Source organism: Aedes aegypti, chromosome 3 (genome assembly GCF_002204515.2).
Source record: "Aedes aegypti strain LVP_AGWG chromosome 3, AaegL5.0 Primary Assembly, whole genome shotgun sequence".
NCBI classification, from domain to species: Eukaryota; Metazoa; Arthropoda; class Insecta; order Diptera; family Culicidae; genus Aedes; species Aedes aegypti.
The window spans coordinates 407,199,738-407,216,903 of NC_035109.1; the positions used below are offsets into that span (position 1 = coordinate 407,199,738).

General features: G+C 38.8%; 1 protein-coding gene across 5 annotated transcripts in view; it reads left to right on the forward strand.

The window, feature by feature from the left end:
* The window catches only part of LOC5569487, a 47,784-nt gene extending 37,939 nt beyond the window's left edge, over positions 1–9,845 (forward strand). For all 5 annotated transcript variants that reach the window (XM_021855977.1, XM_021855978.1, XM_021855980.1 and 2 more), the window contains 2 exons: positions 7,669–7,707; positions 7,770–9,845. In XM_021855977.1, the coding sequence (XP_021711669.1) occupies positions 7,669–7,707; positions 7,770–9,641 (1,911 nt within the window). In that variant the 3' untranslated portion in view covers positions 9,642–9,845. The remainder of the gene's footprint in view (positions 1–7,668; positions 7,708–7,769) is intronic.
* Positions 9,846–17,166: the final 7,321 nt, after the last annotated feature.

Here is a 17,166-nt window from a genome sequence, read left to right on the forward strand (position 1 = left end):
AGACGCATATACGTTTTGTGGAGTCTAACAACAAATTCAATGTCTTTACTTCATAGTACGTCTATGAAACATACAAATCATTCGATTTTTCCAGCGAAATATGCATTTGAAAAACTGTTGTTCGAATGCCTATTATGGACCCTCCCGGGATCCATAATAGGATTGTTTACAAATTTGACGTTGCGTATTATGGACCCTCCATTTGATTCCCATGTAATCCGGCTCGCTGCCGACGAGCCTATTATGGACCCACCTGGAAATGCGTATTATGGACCCTCTTGTGTGGTTTCATTTACAAAACTGTTCAAATATCTGTATTTATGCGTCTCAAACCAAATATTTTGCCTGAAACTGTTGACTAACAATGTAATCGAAGTTCCCCCGGTGGATTTTCATAGGAATAAAGTTGCTTTGAGTGTTAATTTTATGTTTTTCTGTAGGGGGTCCATAATACGCAAAGGGTCCATAACCGGCATCGACTCCCTACATACGTACAACGCAAATGTATGTGGATAGCTTATTTTCGATACTCTCTATTCTGTCAATGAAGGGCTTGATTTTACAGTTGTTTTTGAAAACTTTCTTCTGGAAGGAGATTCTCTTCTCCTGACGTGGGTTTCTCTGCTTGTGGGTCCGCATATCAATTTTTGCAGGACAATCTTGATCAAATCGCTTTTCAGATTATTCCAGTGCTACAGGCAGATGCCTTGCTACAACAGATGGTAAAACCTAATCATGGTCAGCATCTATTGCTGAAGAGAACCATTGAGAAGATTCGGGAGTAATCAGCAGCTCTTGTTGGCTGAATTTCTGGATCACACTTCTAAAGAATCTGTAGATAAGAATACACCATGGGGCAGGACACTAGATCCAGTATTAAAATATTAATATTTATTAATGATATTAATATTGATATTGAGAAGATTATCAAGTATGCATGGAGTTTTGCTGTTTGCTTGTTGCCGGAGTTGCCAAGGCAAATTGATTATTTATATGACAAAACAAGTTATGTTTATCGTCAGATCGTCTGAGCAAAATATATGAGAAATCAGTCCGACGCAACATAGACCACACTGTTTGATGCCAACATCCATCTGGTAGTCTGGCTAGAAGGAGACTGACACCTGTACGATACATCACATTCAATGAAGCTCCATTGTCATCAATGCCCCACATCTTTCTACGATTTCCGGGCCATTCCGCAACTCGATTCCGATGCAATTTATCTCCTATGGTATGTCAGATCGGCAAGACATACAATCCACAATCCCTAGCATCTTGTTTATAAACCCCCACCATTGACTTAAGTTCAAGATACTTCTGTCAGATGTCTTTGAGATAATCGTAGGTAACTCGATGATATCATAAAAATAATATATATTATTCCGTATTAACGGATATTAATACCAATATTAATGAGTGTCTTACCCCATGGAATACACACTTGGAATGGAAGGGGCTTTACAGAAATCTTTGGAGGCACTTTGAAAGAACTTTTGGTCTAATTTGGTTTCAACTTTAAAGTTGCTTAAGGATTCTATAACATTCCCCAGAAAACCATTCCCCCGAAACCAGAGTGTCGTGTTTCTCATGTATACCTAAATGAGCTAGTGTGCCATGCGATAGTTCATATCTCAGCTCGCAGATTATCACCCTCATTCTTGTTTACGGCGTATCCAACTTTCGATCGAATCCTATTCCTTCGAATCCACGGTTCACTTGATTTTGCTGGCGTAAACGAGAATGCAAAACGGTTTTCGATCGAAAGAGCATTCGAACGTAAACAAGAATAGGGGTGTATGTGAGACACGAGATGCGGATACGTACAAAATATATCTTAGTGAGCGAGTCTCATGAGACATCTCGTGAGGCTCGTCACATGCGCTTACTAGGAGTACTTTTATGCAGTTATGTTTGCCTAGTACAATAACCCCACGGAAGCATACGACTTCGGTCTATGCCTATGCTTCTTCGGTGGCCAGTCCAAGTTTTTCAATTCAAATTCTAGAATCTTGCAACCACGTCAGCCCTTTGAAACTGCCTACGGGCAGTTTGATCCATAGTTTAATCCCTTTTCCTTGCTTCTGAAACCTTCGCCTGCGATGTTCAAATGCACTGTCACATTGAGATTTTCTCATGAGACGGCGCATGAGCCAGTGCAGATGTGATCGTTTGAGCTAGTACATTGCGACATGAGATCTAAAAATATGTGTCTCACCATAGCACGTGCTCAAGCGCGCGATTATTTTTGTGCGCTCATGGCAAGCTGATCTCAAGCTCTCGATATAAAGCGCGTATACATGATGTCTGCCCCGAAACCCATTCCCCAGAATTCCATTCCCCAGAATCTCATTCCCCAGAATGTATTACGCGTTGCAAGAAACGTTTTGATTCCTGGAAAATCCAGAGCTATTGATCGCCAAAATTTTCCCCCATAATGATCATAGTCACCGATGGCTTTGAAGCTGTTTATGTTGTTTCTGCTGTCACCGTGAAATGTATGATTTCAACGGATTTCGTTGAGTTCCTCGGTATTCACATGAACCTTTCCTGGAAGGCCATGGAGATCTCGCTAATTTAGAACCCTTAAATCAAATGCACTACAGCTCAATTTGCTTAATGTAGCTAAATCAAATATTTAGCTCTCATTTTTGTCAGTATTCGATTAAAAGTGTTTGAATCATAAATACAACTACATGTGAGGCACTAATTGATACAGCGTATCTACATGGAAATCATGGACAATGTGCATTGTACGTGGAGGGACCATTGGGAACCGTTCTGATAAAGTGAACACAATTACTCATGTAAAGTGCGGTTTCTAACTTAGTTGGTCTCGAACGTTGTTACCCATGGTTTAACCGTATACATATCGGACCGTAATCTACAGGATTCGAGCATCTACGAAACATGGTTCACATCCATCAAAAGTTAATTTTGTAGAATCTCTTAAAGAATACTACATTATCATTCCGTACCTCACATACCGTTTGGTGCAAATTGTTAATGAGTTGAATTTTGCTTTAAACCGCAATGCTTACTGTGGTTCATTTCCTCTATGCGAGGATTGTTCACTGCGCGTTATTTCCGCGAAGCAATCCAAATTTTTAAATTTCCCCGCAATACCATTCCCCAGAATTTCACTCCCCAGAATGAACCATTCCCCAGAATGGACCATTCCCCAGAAAATTATATACCTACTTTAAAAAACTTGAAAATTAAACTCCATACAAAGTTGTTTGCAAGTAGGGTGCCGGTACCAATGGTTGTTATGTACCAGTAGATTGGACTATGCAATAAAACGAACATTTTTTGCTAAAAACGACATATGCTATTTTTGGTGGATGGATCGTCTCTAGTTTAGTCGATTTGCCAAATTTCAGCATTTTATTTTATCAAAAAGTCATATAAATAATTAAGTTTATGCAAAAAATTTGCTCCCTTGCACCAGTAGTTGCCGTCGTGTTCCAGTAGTGGATCAACGGATGGAAGCGGTTTTTAAAATGGATGTATAAAAATGAAGAAAAACTCTAGAGATGATCTTTATGCTTCATTCAAAAGATATTATTTGCTGTTCCGAGGGAAAAATGTTAAACCTATGTAAAAATTTATCATTTTGTTTAAAATTCCTTGTATCATTCCCGAACGTCTACTACTGGAGCACTAGCGCAACTACTGGAACACGTGTACCAATAGTGGCTCAAGCGATTTTGTGTTAAAAAAAAATAGTTTTATCCCTCTTTTTATATTTTTCCCATGTAGTAGAGGTTGAAATCTTTCTGTTGACGCCAAAAGATCTCTGTTAAGGCTTTCCGTTATTTTGTTATGATTTTTTTATAGCTTAGGTAGTCCACTAATGGCACCGGCACCCTACATGAGAAGATTAGCATTGGTGCTGCTAATTATGAACACTTTACGCATAATTCAAATTTCATTTGCAAATGAACTATCACAGTAGTTTCACTTTTATTGGCACTTATAAAAACTGATAGATCAGTCTATGGGGAAACACAATATCCAATATTTATTTAAAAGAATATACAACTCATCACTACTCTGCACAAAATAGAGCTACACCCTTCTTTCGGTATAGTAGATTCCAAATGTATAATTTCACATGTATGTCCAATTTTTATCAAATGTAGTGATGTATGCAGCTTTTCATCAATATTTTAAGAAGGTGCATCATCTCTTACTTTTTAGGGCTACACCGATTAGAATAAAGACGTTCGTAGTATCATATTATACGTTTCCGATATAATAATTACGTAAACTCGGCAGAATAAAAACTTACTATTCTGCATATTAAAATGATACGCCCTTCTTTGCGTCAAGTCTAAATTACAAATGACTTGTTTAATTTTGCACAAAATAGTGATACACCCTTCTTTCAGTCTTATCCTGTTGACGATATAGACAAAATTTTCCGTAAGGATACCAAATGGCAAGAAGGCATTTGGCATGATTGATTAAATGATCAAGGACCATTTGGTATAATGGTCATTTGGCCAATGACCATTTGGCATGACATGAAGAACATCCTTTTTGAAAAGAAGGAGCATAAGTATGGCTGGATGGCAAATGGCTTTATACCAAATTATTTTATGCCAAGTGACCTTTTGCTATATGGGCTCTCCATCGATATATTTTGCCTATATCATTAATGAGATAATACTGAAAGAAGGATGCATCACTATATTGTAACCGTTTGTTACAAATTGACAGTCTTTTTTTAATTCGTACTATTTTTTATTTGTATACTGTCACGTTCCTAGTGTTCAGTGGTGTTGGATTAGTATAGGGTTAGTAGATAAATGGTTAGTAAATGTTATCAATGTTAGTAGATTGTCAAAATGTATAAAATATGATTGTTAGTAAATTAGAAGAATTGTTAAATTTGAATTATAAACATGAAAATATTGCATGCAAGCTGTGGGTACAAGTACAAACATAAACGATAAGTGGGCCAGCAGGCGTATTACACGCAACAGGTGGTAACAACCCCCCAACCCACGATTGAGGAAATTGGGGAGGGGAGGAAAACCAGATAAGAGGGTCAAGCCAAATTCAGGAATCGCCATTCCTTGATTCTGTAAAAGGCGTACGTGTGCTCAAGTATCTCTTTCAAAGTGTCCTCAAAGTTTTAAGTAAAGTGAGTGAGTGGTAATTTTCCAAATTGGGAGAAGAAGTTTATTTCATCAGGACCTTTTTCATTACCGCTAAAATATCGCCATCTTGGCTGGTGTGGCGTGGCCTACCAGCAGCACACGTTTCGGCCTAGTAGACGAAAGTCTGCTAAGCCTAACCCGTCAAGAATCATCGCTGACCTCTGGTCATTTCGGCCATAACCATAAAGGAGGTCCACAGCTCGGGGTATTCACTCCTAACCGTAAAGGAGCTTTCCCCTCTCGGCACGGTCACTCCGGTACCGTCCTGGGCCGTGTCGATTGCCGTCAAAGAGGGACGACGCCTTAGCCAAACCCTTACGGCACTACGTCTACGGTGTCGTCGTTACCACCTGTCCAGCCGCAGGATATCATCAGCCTGTTAGCAGCATCAGCGAGCGCTCGCAGGACATCAGGAGATCGTCGGCAGCAGCAAGAAGAAGCAGTAGTACCGGCACGTGAAAGTCTTGTTAACTACCCACAAAAAAACCCCCACAAAAACTAGTAGCTTGCAATAAACCAGTAAAGGATAACCCTACAACCCACAATAGTTCAGTTTGCCCAATAAAACCCTAGAGATTCCCAGCAAGTTAGAATTCTTTCAATCTACACATTACAATAGCCCTAGTCAGGTGACGGTACACTGCATACCTTGGTCGCGTAGCCCCTCAGCTTACCCAGTAGCAAGCCGACCCTGAGACCCAGCTCGAGGGGTCTCTTGTTACTGAGAGATTGCCCGGTTCAGTTAATAAGTTACAATATATGCAAAAATAAACATATAGTCTGTATATTTTATGGGAATGTATTAAAAAAAGGGTGTATTATAATAATATGCAAAATACTCATGAATAGGGGGATTAGGGGCATATTGGACACATTAGGTAAATGCTTATTTTACATAGAATGGAAATATGTTTCTTTGCCTTAAAATAAATTCACCGCTTCCTCTGTTTTGCTTATAAACTAATTTGAAGCTGAGAAAAAAATATAGGAGAATTTCAGAGGACAAATGAAGCAAAGCGTAAACTTTTATACCGTCAAAACGTTCATATACAATACAGATTTCGTACAGTTTATAAAGTTTTGCTGAAATATGCATATTCCCAGAGAGTAAGGGGGTGTCCATTTCTCCCCGTGTTTTCATTATGTCCCTAACCCTCCTACCTACATATTTGTTTTGTCATATCAAACCTTAGCCTGTCACATAAGTGACTCTTCTTCCTCTTTTCTGGCGTTACGTCCCTACTGGGACAGAGCCTGCTTCTCAGCTTAGTGTTCTTATGAGCACTTCCACAGTTATTAACTGAGAGCTTACTATGCCATGCCAATGACCATTTTTGCATGCGTATATCGTGTGGCAGGTACGAAGATACTCTATGCCCTGGGAAGTCGAGAAAATTTCCAACCCGAAAAGATCCTCGACCGGTGGGATTCGAACTCACGACCCTCATCTTAGTCTTGCTGAATAGCTGCGCGTTTACCGCTACGGCAATCTGCGCCCCCATATAAGGTGACTCACGCAAAGCAATAATTAAAAAAAGAAAAAAAAATGGATATTCATATAGCTTTCTGGGGAATGGAATTCTGGGGAATGTTACATTCTGGGGAATGTTACATTCTGGGGAACGATTTTCTGGGGAATGGTTCATTCTATTGGAAGGAGCAACGATCGAGATGCTCTTACCAACAAGGCTGTGCTGTCAACTGTGACGCACATCAGGCAACACGCGAAAGCATCACCTACTGTGATGGCGAAAAGCTTGTTAAGCGCATCCAGCGCGCCATTCATCCCCACTCTCATTCATAAGTGAAAGCGCCATTGAAGTGTGAACATCGTTTAGAATTCATTCTCGTGTTTATTTGGTTAATAAAGTTAATTTGTGTTTCTACAGTATTTCTCGTATACTTGTTTCCACTTATTGAAAGACATTTCCAATACATTCTGGGGAACGGAATTCTGGGGAATGGTTTTCTGGGGAATGTTATAGAATCTGCTTAAGATGCTCACGCTGCAGTTGTTGTGAACTTTGAAGCCGCTTAAGAGACTTATCTTGCTAGTAAACTTTTTCCGAACTTCACAGTAGAACTCTTGTTAAACTTGAAAGCTGCTTAAGATGCTCCTTGAAACTTGATCACAACTTTGAAGCTTCAACGAGTTTCGTTCGAATCTTTATGTAGAATGAAGTTTCACAACAACATACTTTAACCTCTTAAGCAGCTAGAAAGTTCTGATCGGTACTTTTGGAACTCGGAAGTTATTGGAACTTGAAAGTGTAGATTATTTTGCGAAGCCGAACTTTCGGATACTGGAATGATAGATTGAATGTATTAATAATTCTCGGAGAGCAATCAGAATAAAAAGATTTTTGTAATGATTCTTTAAGAAAAATATAATTCAATGTTTTTATCATCTCTTCTTAAACCAAATCTTGAATATTGTCCATGTTTAATAACGGTTTAATTTTTTGAAATTCTAATATAATAAATCTTGTTTTTCTTTCAGTACCCACCTACTTTTTACCCAGATGGGACAGTGGACACAGTACGTTATTGAACTCATAGAAACAACATTCACTTGTATAACTAACAAATGATCTCTTTCAGATGTATCAATACCCCCAAGTCTCATGTTTCTCGGACAATGGAATATCCGAACCCACTGAAGTGCCTGCCGACGTTTCGGTTTCCGAACCCAACCCGAGCGATAGAACGGTGACTACTCTTCCACCAATCACAGAGAATGTCGATACCACCAATCAAAATTCAAGCGAGCTTCCTTCTAGTCATCAAACAGAACCACGTGCGTCATCATCGCGATCTTCTCATCCTCCAAACACCCAAAAAGTCGAAGATAGCTCTAATTCTATTACGGTTTGCCAACCTTCGGGAAAACCGAGATCTCACGTTCAGAAAACTCGCAAAAAGGATCTTATCGAAATGACTCGCGCCTTCGCCGAGCAAAACATAGATCTCACAAGACCTGTTAGTTTATACAAATCCTCGGACGAGAAAGCTAGTGAAACCAATGAATGGAAAACTGTCCGCAATGGGAAGGAGATCACGATCAAGGAAGATCGCCAGGTCGAGTCAAAGAGCACAATCAAGAAAAACAAGGAAGAGTCGGAACCAGTTGCTAATGAAAAACTATTCTTCGACGATTGCAAGCCAGACCAAACGATTGCGACCGGGGTTTCTGACGAAACCAAGCGCGGTAAGAAAGATGTGGCTTCGAAAAAGGGTAAAAAGACTGCCAAAGCAAAGGGGAAGAAGCAAAAGAAGCCGGGATCCTCGGCCCAGCATACAGGATTCGAAGTAATCGAACCGGAATTCTTTTCCAAAACCAAAATCGAAGAACCACCTGTGTCCTACCATGAGAAAGTAGATGCAGATGATGAAGAAGATCAAGCGTCAAATAATAATGAACATGAAGCAGTACAAATTTCAAACTCGAATGAATCCGAATCGATCGATTCGATGTTGGTTATTGAGCAAAGTATGGAAGAAGATGGTGCTGATGATGATGACGAGCAATGTCTCGAAAATGATCTCCAAGGTATTCAGTTGTCCGACTTGCAAATTGAAGAGTGCTGTCCAGAAAGTGAAGAGTGCCATCAAAATGAAGAGGAAGTAAAACAAAGCATTGGTTCTGAGAGTCAAGAGTCTGAAATTTTAAGTGTTTCAGAGCAACTGATCATACAAAATTCAACACCAGACGTTGAGGCGAATGTAGAAATGCATATAAATGTTGAAGTGCATGAGGTTCCCCCCTTAGACTCGACGGAAGCCAATGAAGCGGATGGATCTGCAACAACTTCCAACCAGGCAAATACAGAAGACATAGATCTGATTGAAACAAAATTGATGGTAGATTGTAATCTTCCCTTACATCCTACAGAATCAACTTCCGTTACTCAGTTGGACGAGTTCGAAGTAGAAGTCGAAGAAGAGGAACAGAAATGCAAGCATTTTTCTAGCGATCAATACTCGGAAGATTTCGACTCTGGTGTTCAAAGCCCAGCAGCGTTCACAAATTCCAGCAGTGACAGTAAAGATCGTAAATTTTCAGCTAGTTCCACTGGCAGTCAGGACATTCATTTGACCGATGCAGTCACCAGGTGGCTCTCTGAAACTTTGAACAATAAGAAGTTGGAGGAAATGTTTGTTCTCCCTGAAAACCCGTTACTTCTGCACCGAATCTATTCGTACAATTACAATGTTCTGAACGGTGACGATACGCTTGTGTTGTCCTCGGATACTTACAGCAGCAGCAGTGAGGATGAAGTTGATGACAGTGTCGACAGTGATTATATGAGCGATGTGCAGGTGAAGAACCGAGAACAGAACGGTGGTCCCGAAGGACAGCAAAAGACAGAACTCAAGAAAGACCAGCTTGCTAAGCAGACTGCGAATGGCCACTGCCTGCTGAAGGGAGGTGACCATTCTAATCATAAGCAAAAACGCTGTATTATTATGTAATGCCTTACGCTACAAAATCATTTCACACGAATAAAAAAAACGCGCAAAAATACTACTTAAAAATATTGCATACTACTTAACATTTAGGAAAAATCTATCATATTTCGTAAGCCTGGTTAAGTTCCCATTTTCTGTTTGTATGAGTTCGTTCTACACTATTTGAATTTAAACATAATGGAATAAAGTGAAATTACAAAACTACAATACTATTATTAACTTGTTCCAAATAGAGAAAACCCTTGCAGAAGTTTATATAGCTACAGTACACTCAGGCAAATGGACTATCGATAAACATAGGAATCCCTTATGAAAATTCGCCACAAGAAATCGGATTGAAATTCATAAATTTGACTTATGAAACCAGAATTTGAAAACAAAAAACGTTATCGCGGCGACCTGGAATCGAACCAAGAACCTTGCGACCGATAGGCCCGAGCGTACACCACGCACCTATAGACGCCTTGAAGTGAGTTGATGCTAAAACGATACATAATTCTCCCGTTTTTAAGCCATTTCGTGACATGCAACCACCATTCCATTTTTATTTATACAGACGTCGTGGTTCAAATTCAAAAGTAATGGCTATTTGTTGATTTTGGACGTGAAAGTTGTAATTTTCGGTCGAACTTCCAGTGATTGGAGCAAAATGCAAAATTCGACTTTCATTGAAAGGGAGTTTCTAGGCCTTTCACAAGGATGCTTAGAGGTGTATCAGTTTTTACATAAATGCTTGCCTAAAATCCACATATTATCTACAAATTTAGCAAAATTCACGTTTGTACTCAGTTTCGCGAAAAATTGCAATTTTTGGGTATACAGTGGGATTCCGTTTTTGGCATGCTCCGTTTTTGGCATGCTCCGATTTTGGCACCCCCCGATTTTGGCAACAAAATGGATCCGTTTTTGGCAACATTTTTCAATACCATTAAAATTTGTAAATTTTTGTAAATATTATCGTGTCTGTTGCTTTAGTCACTTGAATAGCATGTCAACTCCACACCGATTACATTCCAGATCTCCATTTTCGTCGATGTTTCCCCAAATCTCATCAACTACTAAGGACTCGCGTACGCGCTTATTTACTTCAGAATGGTCATTGGTCATACATAGGCAACGTTTCATGAGACCAATAATCTCCACCAGTATCTCAACTTAAGACCATTCTTTTTTCATAGGCATTCATATTGAGTGACCAGCCCACTTGAGTCTGGCAGTACACAGTTCGAACGAAACGTGTAAATTTCTGAGACATATAATGCACATAATCGGAGCGTGGTATAAAATGGACATTTACATGGTATGTCATGTAAACTTCAATTATATGTCATGTAATCCTGCAGGATTATATGTGGTTACGTGACATATAACACAAATTTACATGATTCAAGACTTAAATTTACATGTCGTCGTGTTTACATCGCATAAATAAAGTTTACATGACGTGTAATCTTCATTATTTTTAACTGTGTAGGTGATACAATAAAAAACCACTGTTCAGATTTGGAACAGCTTGTTCGAACAAAGCACAAGCACCGACATAAGAGCAACGAAAAATCTATGACTCACACAGAGTTACAATCATAAATTTTGTCTTGCTGTCTTTATTATTATGGATTTACAGTTGTGTTCAGAATAATAGTAGTGAAAGCCGATTTTCATACAAAATGCTCAACTTTGGCATGCTGTAACTTTGTTTTCATATGAGCAATCGACATGAAATTTTGACAGTGAACTACAAATATACTCAAATTTAATATCACAAGATTTGAAAATTTTCACACTACCGGCTAAAAAGTTAAGCACCAGGTGAAATCGCTCAAAATAATAGTAGTTTTTCTTTTGCAAATTTTTGTTCAGCAACAATTTTGTAAAAAATTGGGTTGTTTATATATTCATAGCTTAGGTGGAAATGGTTGAGACGATGAATGAGGAAAAATTCAAAAAAATAAAATACAGCATATATTTGAATTATTAAAACTACTATTATTTTGAGCGATTTCACCTGGTGCTTAACTTTTTAGCCGGTAGGGTGAAAATTTTTAAATCTTGTGATATTAAATTTGAGTATATTTGTAGTTCACTGTCAAAATTTCATGTCGATTGCTCATATGAAAACAAAGTTACAGCATGCCAAAGTTGAGCATTTTGTATGAAAATCGGCTTTCACTACTATTATTCTGAACACAACTGTATATACATTGCGTATGTAAAAACACACCGCAATAATAGATACAAATATGTACAGCAAAATGTCGTGTATCATAACTTTTTTTAAATTTCATTATATAACATGACAAATGCGACTACAGTCCAAACTACAATTTATTTTCAATAATACCATTGGAGCGTGCGATAAATACGACTGAGAGCTTTTTTACTTTTTGTCTGTGGTATTGGTGTGTGTATTGATCTTTCTGCGTCAACTATTTAAAGCTACGTTCTCTCTTTTCTAAAGACTCTATAAGGCGTTAGATTTGTTAAGAGACGATCCAGAATTCTGTACAAGATTGTTAATCAAGGATACGGGCCTCAACATCATCAAAATGTTCCTTACGAGCTGAGTCTATGAGTTTCCTAACTGTACCCTGGAGAATCCTTAAGGGATTCTTCGTTCTTGTGGGACTTTTCAGAAATTTTAACGAATTCATGAGGATATCTGCAGATTCCAAGTGGACACTGAGAGCTTCTTGAGGGATCGTTAGAGTGTATAACTGGTTATGGAGGATTATGTCCAAAATCTGGTAATTTCTAATAAACTCTAGGGCGTCTTGTATATTTTAAGCGGGATAATGTAAATTTCTAGTAGTATTTTTAATATTTTCGGCGAAAGCTTGAGGATTTTGAAAAGTTTCCCAGAGGAATTTGAGGTGTGCTAGTGGTAGCCTAATAATAATAAACTTTTAATTTTTCTCATCGGAGACTTGAGAATTTACGGCAACAACACAGAGGAATTCCAAGATGTTAACTAATAGCAAACTCCTTAGCAAGATCCTGAGAACTCTATGCGAGATCCTACGGATGCTTGGCAAGATGCTTCAGTACTCAAGCGTTTTTTCTGTAGATTTCTTATGAGAACCTGAAGATTCTTATAGGGTTCTTAAACAGTTAAACTGATTTTAAATGTTTATTTAATTAGAAAAAAAAGGTCATACCGTTTTGCAATACCCAGCGCTTTTGATTCGCAAATACGTCTTCAAAAGAAAACATTTTTGTTTTGTTTTCTCTCATAGTTTTAAGAAAATGTCCAGTTCTTCAATAAAAGTCACTTATGCGATTATTGGTTTTACAAGGCCCTCTTATACAAAAATTATGCATAAAGCTTCTAAAAAATAATTGAAAACGTTGAGGCGTAAAAACGCGACCAGAAAATCGTTTGCCAGATTTAATATTACGGAGTTATAGATTCATAGCATAGTATAACCCTTCGGGAAAATGCTTCAAAGTGAACCTTTTCGAAGTCTCAACGCCTTATGATTCCATAAAAATGATGTATTAACATTGTAATGATGCTTTCAAAACCAATAGTTGAAAAATAAAATTTGAAATATGGGTTCCGATTTTGGCACGGTTCCGTTTTTGGCAACTGAAAATTTCAACTTTGTTGCCAAAAACGGAATCCCACTGTATTACAATTAACCCTATAATTTGATTAAAATTTAGTGTGTATTTTTCTGCAAACATAATTTTATTTTATGGCGGTTCCGCGACTTTTTCGGCTGGTGAAAAATATATTCCACAGATGTGATGTTCTGCGGACACTTGTTTTTTGCAAAGTGATAAAAGTGATTTTTACTTTGTGAATATTAGGCCTGTGGCAATCTGCGTGCTAGATTTGTGAATGATTTCGCTAGTAGTTCAGCCATCCGGATTGTTGTTTTTCTCGTTTGTGATAAATGTGATTTAAAACAAAATAGATCGAAAACCATATAAGTTTTGGTTGATTTCATAGCTCCAGCTAAGTGCTTTCTGATAAAAAAATATTGAAAAGTGCTATTTGAAGTGTGAAAACCGCATTCAATAATGATCATTGTGCGCATAGTTGTGTGAAATGTTGGTCCTCAAATTGTGTGTGTGTTTTTTGACGACAGAAAGTATTATTCATGCACCTATGTCGTAATTCTATTGAAATACGGAACCGTCCAGAGCATATGAATTCAATTTCTGTACAAAATGATTGAATTTGTTGTCGAAACAGCTGCTTTATTCGACCCTAAGACCAACCAACGGATTTGGTGAGTTTGTTCTGATTAAACTGCTTATTTTCTGGGCTCTTTGTATCATGGGGTAGGGTAAACATATCTCGTTTCAGAGAGCGAGTAATGGCGCTTAAACCAAAGCTTATTAGTTAGGACACAAGGTGTCAATATCTGTGCCCCATCCCTGGATGACAATCGCGCATGGCACTTTCTTAGTTGCGTCACTCGCAACGATGATAGAAATATTGCATTCTCATTCTGATCCAATTACAAAAAGAAAAACATACTACGTACATACATATACACACATACATAGATAACCATACATAAATTACACATACACTACATTTCAATCCAGTCACATCACTCGCTTATAGTGAATCCTAGACCATTAGGCCGTCAGTGAGTCGCTGGCCTCTCTTCAAGAAGGTGTCATATCATCATTATTCTTCCCTTTCCTCGTAACGGAGAAGATGGGCGTGGCCGGCAATGGAAATTGTCATATCTTTTCATCTCAGACTTCCACTTGGATAACCATTTCTTCTAAATAGTTTTCAATGATGAATTGGAATAATAGTGGTAAAGTAGCTAACATGACAGTTTTCAGTATGGAATCTACGAAATACTCCGTTACCACACAACGCAACGCAAACATTATTTTGTTTTATGCAATAAGGATACCTACTATGAAAGAATGTATATTTAGGTTTATTCATAGATTTCATAACGCTGAAATTGGCCATTTTTGACACCAACGCACCCCCGTAACACTTTTTGTATGACTATTTTACGAATTATGTATGAGCTGTAACACTTGAGAGTTAATGAAAGAACGTCTGGTTTGGTGTAAGCTTGAAGGTGTAATGAAAATTTATTATAACTGCTTATACCTGCTAAACAATCAGGTAGCTAGGGTTGACTATAGTTACACCGGGAATAGTGAACTACTTAGGTAACTTCGTTATCTCAACACTCCTCCTTAGTTTACTATTCCTAAATAACTTCGAAATACTTCATGCTTCTGCTTCGGTAGAACCTTGGTGAAGCCATCTGCGGGTTGCCTTTGTGTTGGGATGTAATACAGCTTGATATCTCCTCTCTCCAGAGTGCACGCAGAAGAATTTCTGTATGTTAAGATTACAATACTGTCAATTACTTTTACTTACGCACAAATAGTTGTTTCGAAATAAGATTAACTTACGCCAACACAAAATTAACGTCAAATCAAATACACACACTTTTTTGATTGAGCTATCCACTTGTACTTATAACAATTATAATTTTGATAATTATCACTATTCGGAAACATTCACTTCCCTAGACTTCAAGTCATGTTCACAAATCTACTTACTTCTAACTTGCAAGGAATAGTGTAGGTGCTAAGATGACCACCTCTCATGCAGGAGACCACATATCAAGTTTGTCGACTCGCACTTTGTTTTCATTTTTGCAATGTTTTTTTAGATCGATAAAGAAGCACCGAATCTTTTCAGGTATATTGATAAAGCAGAACAAAATGCTGAGTAAACATTGCAAAATATTGTAAACTCAATAAAATTCACTTTGAGTCAACTAAAATATAGTTAAATTTTGACGTTTGACGTTTGTAAATTCAATCAAAAATATAGTTGTCAACAACTATATGGTATAGTTATGTTTAACAATATATTGTCAATTCAACTATATTTTTAGTTATCTCCAAATTAACCTTAAAATATAGTTAAATTGACCGGAAAAATGATTACGAACACTATATTTTGTTCTCCGTGTGTCCTTCACAAAATGGAATCGAATCGAAATATGCTTGGTCTTGGGGTTGAATCCTTCGTTTTGAGCAATACATATCGCGGATTGATTATCGCAGAAAATAGAAATCGAACGCTGGCTTCCGATCTCCTGTAATAGCTGCTTCCACCATAGGGCCTCTTGGGTTGTGTGGGAAAGTGCCACAAATTCCGCCTCGCATGATGATAACGCAACTGATGCCTGTCGTTTTACATTCCAGGAAACTGCTCCTCCCATCATCTTGAAGATGTAACCTGTCGTTGACTTCCTGCTGGCTGGATCTCCTCCCCAATCCGCGTCTGTATAACCAGTGAATTGTGGATCGCCTTCTCTGCTGTACTCCAAGCAATAATCGATGGTTCCCTTGAGATACCACATAATTCATTTCACAGCTTCCCAGTGGCGACGGGTTGGATTACTACTGAACTGACTGACCTTGTTTACTGCTAACAAAATATCCGGCCTCGTGCCTTGAGCCAGGTAGGTCAAGCATCCCACTGCCTCCTTGTAGGGAACGTTCTGCATTTCTTGAATCTCCTCAGCCGTTTCTTCAGATGTTGAAGCTTCCAACTTGTTACCGGGATCCGCTGGGGTTGCCACAGGTCTACAGTTGTTCAAATTGAAACGCTTCAGTACTTCTTCGATGTAATGTTGCTGATCGAGCCTTAGTGTGCCTCCTTTCCGATCACGATTGATTCGTAGCCCCAAACATAACTGCGCCGTGCCAAGGTCCTTCATTTGGAAGCGATTGTTCAAGAACTCCTTCAGCCTTTTCTTCAAGTACGCGTTGTTGGTAATGATCAGCAGGTCATCCACATAAATCGTCACGAAGATCATCTCATTCTTGTGCACCTTGAAGTACAGACATGGATCCATTCTGGAACGAGTAAGTCCGAACTGCCGCATCGCTTCGTCCAGTTGCCGGTTCCACACTCTGCTCGATTGTTTCAATCCATACAAGGCTTTCTTCAATTTGCAGACCTTGGTTGGATCCTTCTCGTAACCTTCTGGCTGCTCCATAAAGATGGTTTCTTCTTTTAGGTCCGACTGCAGAAACGCTGTGATAGCGTCCATCTGCTCCACGTCCAGGTCATACTGCACTGCAAGAGCCATCATGTATCGTATGGTTGAATATCTCACCACTGGAGAATACACTTCTTCATAGTCTATCCCAGGACGTTGTGAGCAGCCTTTCACCCAGGCTTGTGGTGTGCCTTGTACCGGGAGATTTCACCTTCTGCATTTCGTTTCGTCTTGAATATCCACTTGTTGCGTATGGCCTTCCTTCCTTCGGGCAAGTCGGTCAGTTCCCACGTGTTGTTGCTGTCTAGCGCCTTGAGTTCGTTGTCCATTGCAGCAATCCATCGTTCACGATCCGGTCTGTTGATCGCCTCATTGTAACTCAGCGGGTCACTCGTAACATCGGAAGACTCGTTCTGTGGGAATTCATCAGGGCCAGCAAAAGAACTATAACAAATATAATCGTTGTACTTGCCTGGTAACCGGCGCTCCCGACCGCTGTGCCTCGACAATTGCTGCTCATC